General features: G+C 46.3%; 1 protein-coding gene across 1 annotated transcript; it reads right to left on the bottom strand.

Moving 5' to 3' along the window:
• Positions 1 to 3788: 3788 nt before the first annotated feature.
• LOC146036747 (tumor necrosis factor-like) lies at positions 3789 to 6338 on the bottom strand. The gene is made up of 4 exons (XM_083160635.1): positions 6117 to 6338; positions 5597 to 5642; positions 4639 to 4695; positions 3789 to 4310 (listed from the first exon to the last, which is right to left on the bottom strand). Exons 1-4 carry the CDS (start codon positions 6279 to 6281, stop codon positions 3913 to 3915), a joined length of 666 nt encoding a protein of 221 aa, XP_083016761.1. The 5' UTR covers positions 6282 to 6338; the 3' UTR covers positions 3789 to 3912.
• Positions 6339 to 11019: the final 4681 nt, after the last annotated feature.

Genomic DNA, 11019 nt, shown 5'->3' with positions numbered 1-11019 from the left:
TGGACAGATGGCGGGCTGGAGGAGAATCTGGTGCTCTGGCGACGGTATATAGATGATATCATTTTCATTTGGAGGGGGACAGAGAGTAGCTTGAAAACATTCCTGGAACACATAAACCATAACCAAAACAATCTCATTTTCACTACGGATTACAGTAAAACTCAGGTCCATTTCTTAGACATAACCATATTCATAAAAGACAATAAAATCAATACCAAGGTATACCAGAAGCCTGTAGATGTGAATAGTTACATCATTTCCACCAGCGGACATCATCCCAACTGGCTATCAGGCATCCCTTTCAGCCAATTCCAAAGAGCAAGACGCAATTGCACAAACATCGAAGATTTCCAAACACAATCAGATATACTTAGCACACAATTCAGAGATAAAGGGTATGACAGTGACAAGATACAAGAAGCATACAAGAAAGCCAAGACACTAGACAGAGATACTCTGCTCACATACAAAAATAAAGATAAAGACAACGAAGACCAATTCAAACTGACATTTATCACCAAGTACAACACCGACAATAGATTATTCTACAACATCATTAAAAAGCACTGGCACATACTTCTAGAAGATGAGACACTAGGAGATATCCTACCTGACAAACCTAAAATGATATATAGAAAATCATCCGACCTCAAAAGAACACTGACTAAAAACCATATTAAAAACCAAGAGAGACAAACCAAAAATAAAGGCTTCTACCACTGTGGGAGATGCAAACTATGCAAATTAGGACACATGACTACAACCAAAAAGATTGAGACTTTTGAATCAACAGTGACAAAAGACGAGTTTAAGATCACAGAACACATTACCTGTGACCACATGGGGGTAATATATCTGGCTACCTGCCCATGTGGTCTACAGTATGTAGGTAGGACGACAAGAAAATTAAAAATCCGAACCGCAGAACATGTGAGGAACATCACAAAAGGAGTAGAAATACATAGCCTTTCGAAGCACTTTAAAGAGATCCACAATAGTAACCCCATAGGATTAAAGATCGTGGGAATTAAATTGGTATCTAAAAACTGGAGAGGGGGCGACTATATCAAAACCATAAACACAGAAGAGCTTAAATGGATCTTTACATTAAGGACCATGATACCAAGAGGGCTTAATGCCGATAACGAAATCAGATCAATAAGCCACTACTGATCACTTTACCATGACATACTAATCCGGAGGTTCCCGGCGGGCATATTCTGGCCCCCTGTCACCCCCGGTCTTAAAAGCAATACCTGGTCCACCTTCCCACCCCCCAAGCCCAGGACTACCTATGGTGCACTGACTCTCATGTACAGGCATTAAAGACCCTCCTAGGAGGCCATCAATACTGATGCCACATAGAAATTTTTATGCAAAATCCTGAAACACTATTATAACTAAGCGCTTTTTACCCCAATTGACCATGATGTGACTGTATGATATACTACACGCTTGTTTTATAATCACCCAACATATGGGCATAACATCTATGAACAGCAGACAGTTTGATAAAACTTTCGGGCACTTGCCCTTATCCAAGATGGCCACCGTGACGATGTGCGTCACGACCAAAAAGGGTTAAACACCCAGGACTAATTCACTGCCAACATCACTCCCTGAAGAAGACCCAGACGGGTCGCAACGCGTTGGAGGACATTCACTCTTTACTACACGTTCACCGCAAGTCTCCTCCCTTTCGGGAGTAGAGCGCACGGCAGAAGCCGGGACTGCAGACTTGGGTGCAGGGAGATCGCGTCATCCGCGTCATCCACACCCGGAAGTCGAGCCCCGTGCTGAGTTCGTGGAGCCCGGCAGGACGTGCGGACACGGCGCCGTCCTGAGCCGCAACAGGATCGCGGATAGAGAAGAAAGGAACGAGGATCGGACTCACCATCAACCACAGGTTAGAGGTGCACTGCGGGCGGTACGGGACGCCAGCCCCCCGCACCACCGGCCTGTGACGTTATTCCTCCCACCTTGCCAATCTGACTTTCCCTACCTTTGACATTGTTACCATCTGGGCACATCCTGCATACGGTGGCCAGCACTTTGCCGCCACCCAGGTGCAGTGCACTTGCGCCCCTGACTTTTTGTTCCCCTGTTCTCTGGCACCATGTACCATCTGCTAGCCTAATTCGCTAGGCGAGCCACCCGTTGCTGCCACCCCAGTGCATAACCTTGCACCCCTGAGAGCTGTGGGACATTAACATCATCTCAGAGTGCTGTTGCAGCACCCCCCCCCCCCCCCCTATCACCACTTGTGCCTATTACTGCACCCATACTGTTAATTGTTAATAAATCTCTTTTCTATCACCATAACCTTCTCATATTCATTGCTTGCCACTACACACACCCTTAGCGCCACCTCAAAAAAAACCCTATCCACAATTTCTATTACTACAGGGGGCCAGACCCCCCCCTGTTTCTTGAGGTACAGCAGCTTGGGTTTGTGTAACACACCAGTAAGTTCCCTGGGACCAGCGCCAACCAATAGCACACCTGTCCAAAGGAAGAAATTAGTATAACATTTACAAAATATAAATACAGAGTTAACAACAACACCAAGTAACGAAGAGACTGTAAAATCAGCCCCTGCTACAATTTGGTATTTTACAACTCAAGATAGTGTTACATGATAACAGTGAAAACAAGCATTGCTCAGCAATGTAGTACTGATATTTGTCCTTTGCTCAGTAATTGTGTCTCTTATTCTGGTTCACTCTTTCTGACAAAATCCTTCTTGGACAAAACCATGTGCACTGCAGGGGGGCAGATGTAAAATGTACAGAGATAATTAGATTTGGGTGAGTTATTTTGTTTCTGTGCAGGGTAAATACTGGCTGCTTTATTTTTACACTGCAATATAGATATCAATTTGAAGTAAAACCCCATCCAAATCTAATTCTCTCTGCACATTTTACATCTGCCCCACCTGCAGTGCATATGGTTTTGTCCATCTAAGAAGGATTTTGTCAGAAAGAGTGAACTAGAATAAGGCCCGTGTCTCTATATTAAAAAACCTTGAGAGAAAATAAATTTCTCCGCTAGCTTCAAAGGTTGGTTACAGGGTGTAAAGGGTGTAACTAGATATTTGTAGGCCCCATAGCAAAAAGTGTAAGGGCCCTTATGGTAAAAAAATGTATATAACACAAGTAACATTGACAGGGAAGGTGGGCCCCTTTCAGATCTGGGCCCCATAGCAGCTGCACTGCCTGCACCTATGCTAGTTACGCCCTTGAGTTCACACCCAATTATAGACACGACACAAGGTGCCAACACATTAATTGCAAGTTTCTACTGTGAAACAACAGTACAGTTTGCAGGAGGCCTCCAAAAACCCGTAGCCCAGCAGCTCTTGTGTAACAACTACAACTCCCAGCATGCCCCGCGGTTTACTGGGATCTGTATTGACACAATTGCGGCAGAGCAACAAGATTCAGAAGACCTGCAGTATTTAACCATTTAGCAAGATTTACTAGTGAGGAGTACATACACTGTATGCATACAAATATCTCATTTGGCCCCAACAACACTAATACACAACAATAAAAATTACATAAATAAAATAAATAAATAGTTATTAAATAAACATTTGCAAAACAGAGTCTTGCGACGAAGAGAGAAACATTGAAATGCGTAGTTTTAAAGCTCAAGTGATAGAAGGACTCAGCCGGTTTCTCCCGCCACAATATAATGTCGATGGTCCAATAGATTGCAGTGTTCTGACAGGTTCTACCAGCGATGTCCCACAGCTTCTTCTCAGGAGGTCCTCATGTCCATAGTGACCTAGTGGTTGTCAAACAGGGCACTTTGCGCCCGTTTTAATGCTGGAGATTTGAATATGACTCCAGATGACAATCTCCTGGGAGTATCACCCAATCTGGTGAATGTCCAATAGGGTCCATCTGTTTAAATTGCAAGAATACCAAAGTAGACATTGTTGGAGTTGATATATTGGACGTTTGTAGTTTCGGTGGAAAGAATATCTCCTTCCTCAAGATTGAAAAGTCCACCTTGGTAGATAGGTTGGGTCCAGGAGGAGTCCGACGGGATCTCGCAAACCGTTTTGGTTGATGTGAGGATGGGCGCCTCAATTTTGTCGTAACCTTTTCGACTGACCGAGTGGGTCAGGTCTTTGTCTTTCATGTCCAAGCAGTTCATCCCTGTGAACACCACCTGGGTGTAAACAAAGTAGAGGCCGTCTTTTGGAATGATCATTTTGTTATCCTCGAGAACGATATCCGTATCCTTGAAGAAATTCAACGTGGCAGATTGCTGCCAGATTATTTCGCCTCCTGTTACTACCCCTGCAAAGATCAAGGAATACATACATGTTAGGTACAGGTTACCCCAACAGGGAACATGCAGAGATAAGAGCTGCTCATGGTGGTTCAACGATAAGGGCCCATTTATCAACGAGTGGTAAAATTCGAGGATGATATATAACTTGAAGCATATGATAAGTGATGCGCCGGCCAATCAGCTCCCTACTGTTATTTTTCAAAAATGTGACAGTTGGGAGCTTATTTGCTGGAGCATCATTTTACATACGCAGCAAGTATTATCACTCACTGTGAGTTTTATCACTCTTTGATAAATGAGCACCAGAATGAGAAGGTCGGAGAAATCACTTACCTCGCATATGGGCAGCTACTCGCTTTCCGGCCATTGCCTGGGTTTGCGGTACAGACTCTGTAGAAATACAAATAAAAAATCACATTAACACATTGGACTTTTGTGCAATCGTATTTGCAGCTTGTAGCTATTATAGCTGGCACTATATATACTCTAAACAGCGAGGAACCGTTACATACATATACTGTACCTACTATAGGGACTATACTAATATACTAATATACTATATACTATACTTTCTGAGTGCATCTTTAACAAACCATGCTGCAATACAAGGGCAGTAAATACCTTTATTCAAATTGCATGCAGGGTCAATACTGTCTGCTTTTGCATGCAGCCCTAATGCGGCACACCTTTATTAGTATACTGTGCAGTTGCATTGTGGTTGTGCCAAGTTTTGGGCATAGCTACTTTTGTTTGCTTTTTTCACAATCAGCATCTATGAGGTAAATTTACTAAGATGGCAGTTCTGTTGAAGATGAGATGATGCTGACAGCAAACAGATTCTACTTATTTTTTAGCACCTTCTAAAAGATAATAGATAGAGGGCCAGATGCACTAAGCTTCCAAAATGATAAAATGGAGATAAACAACCAGCCAATCAGCTCCTGCCTGACATTTTTCAAACATGGTTTGTGACATGGCAGGCAGGAGCTGATTGGCTGGTTGTTTAACACTCTCCATTTTATCACTTTTGAAGCTTAGTGTATCTGGCCCAGTATCTGAGTATCTTCAATATAACAATCATCTTAGTAAATTAATTCTATGTGTTTTACCTAACTCTAACTCTTCTATGAAACATATAACTGGTGCAACTGGAGTTATCGGGCGCCATTTAGCAATGCATGTGTTATACCTCTATTGCAAACAGCACAGCATTTGCAGTTTGCTTATTAAAGCTTGTTTACATCTCTCCAGTCCCTGGGTAACAAAGATTTCAGCGTGGAACCAAACTTACCTAAATAACTCTTGATGTGAAGGACTTCCGGCATCTGAAATTCCTCCTATAACAAACATACAGAAAACCAGTCAGTGACAAAGTGGTGTGCGGTGATTCAGGCACAGAGCTGATCTCACGGATCATTCTTATCTCCTTCCTGTATTATACTGGGTAGGTACAGGAGGAAGTACTTCCTTATATTAGCTTGGTAACCCGGTATTACGAGGATTAGTCGTCCGCCTCTGTTGGAAAGTTCAGTGCTGATCGCATTAGGCAACTTGTAGTGCTGCAGCTGCTGTAGAACTACAAGTACCAGCATTACTTGTAGACTTTTCTGGACCTCTGGTGGACAGCAAGACTGGAATCCCCCTTCCATGTCTCTTAAAGTTTTATTATAAATTGGTTGCAACTATTATAGTACCCAGAAGTGTGCTAACAGCGCAGATACAATGCAGATCTATATAATTAATATTATTATTAATACAAATGGATAATTATCAGCAGGAGTTTAGTCTGGAGGCATTAGGGAGACACTCACCTTATTTGTAGTGGGGATGATCTGAAAGTGGAGAAGAGTCAGGATGATAGTGGCTCCCAGCAAGATGATGAAGGAACAGATGCTCAGCCAATGGTACCAGGGTGTCCGACTCCTCTGCACGTGCTGCAGCAGAGGTTCCTCAGTGCGTACCTGTGTCAGCTCCATCTTACTGTGTTTTGTTTTGACTTTTTCCCTTGTATGAATTGTACTATTCCCTTTATATTGTCCTGGGGCTGGTTGTGCTGCTTTTGGAGGTGGATTCTGCTTTTTAACTGCATCTGTCACCTGCAGCAATATAAAGCCGGGCTCCAGAATTTCCCCAGTGACATCAGGCTCTGGCTCCTCCCACTGCATTGGTGGAAAATGAAATAACCGATTTGAAAGAGAAACTCCTCAGCAGGAAAAGCAACGTCGCTGCAATCCTGGAACACAAAGAGACTTCTGCTTTATTTTCTGCATTTTTTTTTTTACTGGTGTTATTTTTAGACAGGAGCAGGTCTATGGTGTAACCCGGGTTGTAATTGCTAATTAATGCAAATGATGACTGTCCGTAGAGTTCCTAAAATAGCCTTGAAAATATTAGTTTGTGTCTGAGCCATGGGGAACTAATTGGTTAATGATTCATCTGTGTTCAAGCAGGGATATCTGATTGTGCACAGTTGTTGCACGTTTCTCTTTATTCCCTGGTCACAAACATTTTTTAAAGCGTTAATAATAATAATTTGCTAGATAAGCTCTATAACCGAGTGTATCTAGCACAGTGCCAGACAGCGGTGTAGCTAGGTGCCACATTGCCCGGAGCAAGGGCATGCTTTGCCCCCCCCGCCACCCTATTACATTATTATATATGCACCCCCAGGCTTCTCACCCTGTATAATAATAATAATACCAACATGACCCCACAGGCTGCTCCCTCTGTATAGCAACAGGACACCACAGGCTGCTTCCCCTGTATAATAACGGCACCCCACAGGCTGCTCCCCCTGAATAATAACAGGACCCCACAGGCTGCTCCCCCTGTATTATAACAGGACCCCACAGGCTGCTCCCCTGTATATTAACAGAACCCCACAGGCTGCTCCCCCTGTCTATCAACAGGACCCCACTGGTTGCTCCCCCTGCCTATCAACAGGTAACCACAGGCTGCTCCCCCTGTCTTACCCAGGGCTGGTGCAGCCAGGTCAGCGCCCCAGGCCATCCCTTCCCCCCTCCATTCCCCTCCTCTCCGACCCGGTTCAGGGAGGGTAGGTGGATGCGGCCACTCCATGGCAGGGGGGGGGGGGGGGGAGTTGCGGGCCGTGGAGTTTGCCGTGATCAACCTCCTGGCAGCATGGCAGTGGTAGCACTGTGGACAGCCCTCACCCCCATGGCGGCACTGGGTGGGCAGCGAGGAAACGGGACATGGGTGGTTAGGGGGTGATCGCCTCTGAACCGGCCTGGACAGGGGGGGGCAGGCAACGCTCACCTGACTCCAGAGGGGTCCATGCAACAAAGTGCCACCCTCCATTCTCGACGCCAGACAGTGGACACGTGGCAGGCAGCAGTCAAGTCCGTGGAACGCACAGCCTGTGTTCGACACAGGCTACTTCCTGCTAGCCCCCTACATCCAGTCCACAACCCCACTACCAATCCCTCTGTACCGGCCTCCTGCACTAGACATGTCCTCAGTGCAGGAGGCCGGCGGCCAGTTTTCTGTACACTTTAGAGTCAGTAAAACTCAGAAGACAGCGGGCGGGCGGTACACAGCAGGGCAGGGATGCCGTTTGCGGTGTGTGGCTCCGGCGCCCTGTGAACTTTCGGTGCCCGGAGCTCGTGCTCCGCCGGCTCGGCCCTAGCTACACCTTTGGTGCCAGATTGAGGTCTAAATGGGCCTGGAGCTGAAAATTATCAAAGGCCTATTATGCGCAATAATAGGGGTTGTGGGCAGCACTTAATAATGTTGGGGCGTGACCAGTGTTCTGGTTGGGTCTGCTCATGGGTGTGTCTCTATTTGTGTAAATACTTTCAACTAATTATAAACAAATATTTGTTTGCTATCTTGAAATATCTGAACCTTTTAATGGTCTGAACCAACCACTAATACCGAGTGAAAAAAGAGACTTTTAATAAACGTTTGAAAATTTATGGACTTTACTTTATTTACTTTTAGAAAGTATAAGGATTACTTGAAGGCTTGTTTGACCTAATCCGTAAGGTCACATTAAAGGGCGCCATTTTACAATTGTTTCCCACATATATATATATATATATATATATATATATATATATATATATATATATATATATATCGTATATATTTAGCCAGATCTGTCACTCAACCTCTGTGTAGCTAACGTTCCTGCCCAGCAGGATACACAAACCCGCCTCCCCCCAGGGAAAAGTGTTCTATGTGTATAACGGTCTACACATCCCACCCCCTTGACATCACCTCCCCCTGCCCAGCCAGGGCTACAGTACACGCCCACCTTCCACCATTACTCCACAGCCACCATCCACCATTATTCCCGCACCCCCCCTCCCTTCTGCTAGCAAACCCCCTCGGACACCCACGACCCCCCTCCCACGATTCGCAGCACCCCCCGCGACCCCCCTCCCCCCATTCGCGGCACCCCCCCCCTCCCGCGATTCGCGGGACCCCCGCCACCCCCCCTCCCACAATTCGCGGCACCCCCGCGACCCCCCCTCCCCCCATTCGTGGCATCCCCGGGACCCCTCCTCCCCCCATTTGCGGCACCCCGCGACCCCCCCTCCCCCCATTCGTGGGACCCCCCGCGACCCCCACTCCCCCCATTCGCGGGACCCCGCAACCCCCCCTCATGCGATTCGCGGGACCCCCGCGGCTTCTCCATCACGTGATTCGTGGGACCCCCGCGACCACCCCCCTCCCGCGACTCACAGAACCCCACAGCACCTCCGGCGCCCCCTCCCGCGATTCGCGCCCCCTCCGTGACACACCCCCTGCGATTCACACACCCCTCCCATGATTCACGACACCCCCCGCATCCCTCCTCCCACCCTACCCTTATTCGCGGGACCCCCGCGACCCCCCCATCCCGCGATTCGCGGGACCCCCGCGACACCCCCCTCCCGCAATTTGCGGTACCCCCGATATCGATATCCTAACATGCTTGCGGATTGAGGTGACACTCCAGTTGTAAAAAAAAATACTGAAAGCCAAAACTTGGTAGACAACATTTCAGCACCTTTTATGTGGTCACCTAAATTTACCACACCATATACCCCTTATACAAATCATGCAACACAATAGTAACCCCTTATACTATACTTGCCTCTTGCGCATTATGCCAGATGGAATGAGCCAAAATTCACACCGACTGAGCCAAAATTCACACAATGGCACACGGATTGAGTCAAAATTCATGTTATGCCACACAGATTAAGGCAAATTTAAATTTTACCACATGGATTGAGCCAAAATACACACTATACCAAACGGATTGAGCCAAAATTCACAATATGCTTCACAAAGAGGGACATTGCGCGCCAAAGGCGTGCATTAAAAATTTACACCATAATGCCTATTACATGTTAAGTCACACACCATAATTTCCATTATGTATTATGCCAAACACCATAATGGCTATTTTAAAATGATGCTACATACTGTAAATGCTGCTTACCTAGGTGCCAAGGGGGAATACATGCTCGCGGTAACTGGGGGACAGCCGCCGGGCAGAAGTGACAACCATTGACAGCCGGGTATAGAGTGGGGGGCTGCCCGGCTGTATTCAGAGCACTGCAGGTCCCGGCTATTTGAAATAATACCCCTTTCACACCAAATGCAGGGATTTACCTGGGGATATAGTTCCAGGATTATGCAGGGACATTCCCGGGCTGACCCCTTTTACACCAGCCTAGTCCCTGCATTTTCTGGTGCGAAGGGAAGAGAAAACCACCCCCCCTCCCTCAGCCCCCTTTAACCGGCTATATCGTTTAACCTGCTATTTCTTATACCAAATAACTCATTTACATGTGATTTTGGTCCCATGAAACTGGGCCGTTTGGTTCCAGAGAAATCTGCCCTCAAAGAACATGAGCAGCCATGAAATTACATTTCAGAAATAAAAAAATCAGTTTATCCGCAATATCTCTGGAACCAATTAATCCATATGAACCAGCCTGGTATCAGAATGAAGGCCCAGCGATTTGAGTTCAAATGAGGTTCTGTGATGCCAGGAGGGGGAACTGGCAGCCGTTGGAACTGGGTGAGGGTCGGAGTTAGTGGGTGTTATCCTATAGGGCAAAAGTTCCAGCTTTGCCCGGCGTTATCTCCAGGTCCCGGGGGCTAGCGATGCAGGGCAGGGCTCATTGGAAAGCCCCAGTCTTCATCTAGAAAATGGGCCTATTTGGAAAGTGGGCCTGGAGCTGCAGCTCCATCAGGTCCATTGTTAATCCAGCCTTGCAGGCTGCATATTGGTTTATCTAGAGTGCAGGTTGCCAAGCCAGCCATTTTCCTTCCAAATACCCCAGATATTACAAAACTGTTCTGGTTTTGGGCACAATCCTGTTGTCCACGCAACCACCTTAATGTCCCGACCTGTCACATATCCTAGGAAGTCCAATCTGCCCCATCTCCATTGCCGCTGCACAGTTTAATTACACGTGTTGTGTTTTTTAGTAGAGAACATGAAATTTCTTTAAGCTCATTGTGTCCTTGCTTGACCATGTTTCCTGAGGAGACCATGAAGAGGACAATGACTGTGAGATCCCAATACTGTTTTGGTTTTTGTTGTCCTGATTTTTGAAACATTTGGCATTGGTGCTTTCATGTCAGATGCCTTTTCTTTCAGGGTCAATAAGCTTCCAGCCTCCTCCGTGTGCAGACAACGGAGAATTCAGATGGGTGGGAGCCTTTGATTTTTTGGAATTTAAATGAGCGAGG

Source organism: Crinia signifera, chromosome 9, assembly GCF_055691185.1.
Source record: "Crinia signifera chromosome 9, ASM5569118v1, whole genome shotgun sequence".
Classification (NCBI taxonomy): Eukaryota; Metazoa; Chordata; class Amphibia; order Anura; family Myobatrachidae; genus Crinia; species Crinia signifera.
This window is presented reverse-complemented; position numbering and strand designations above follow the sequence as displayed.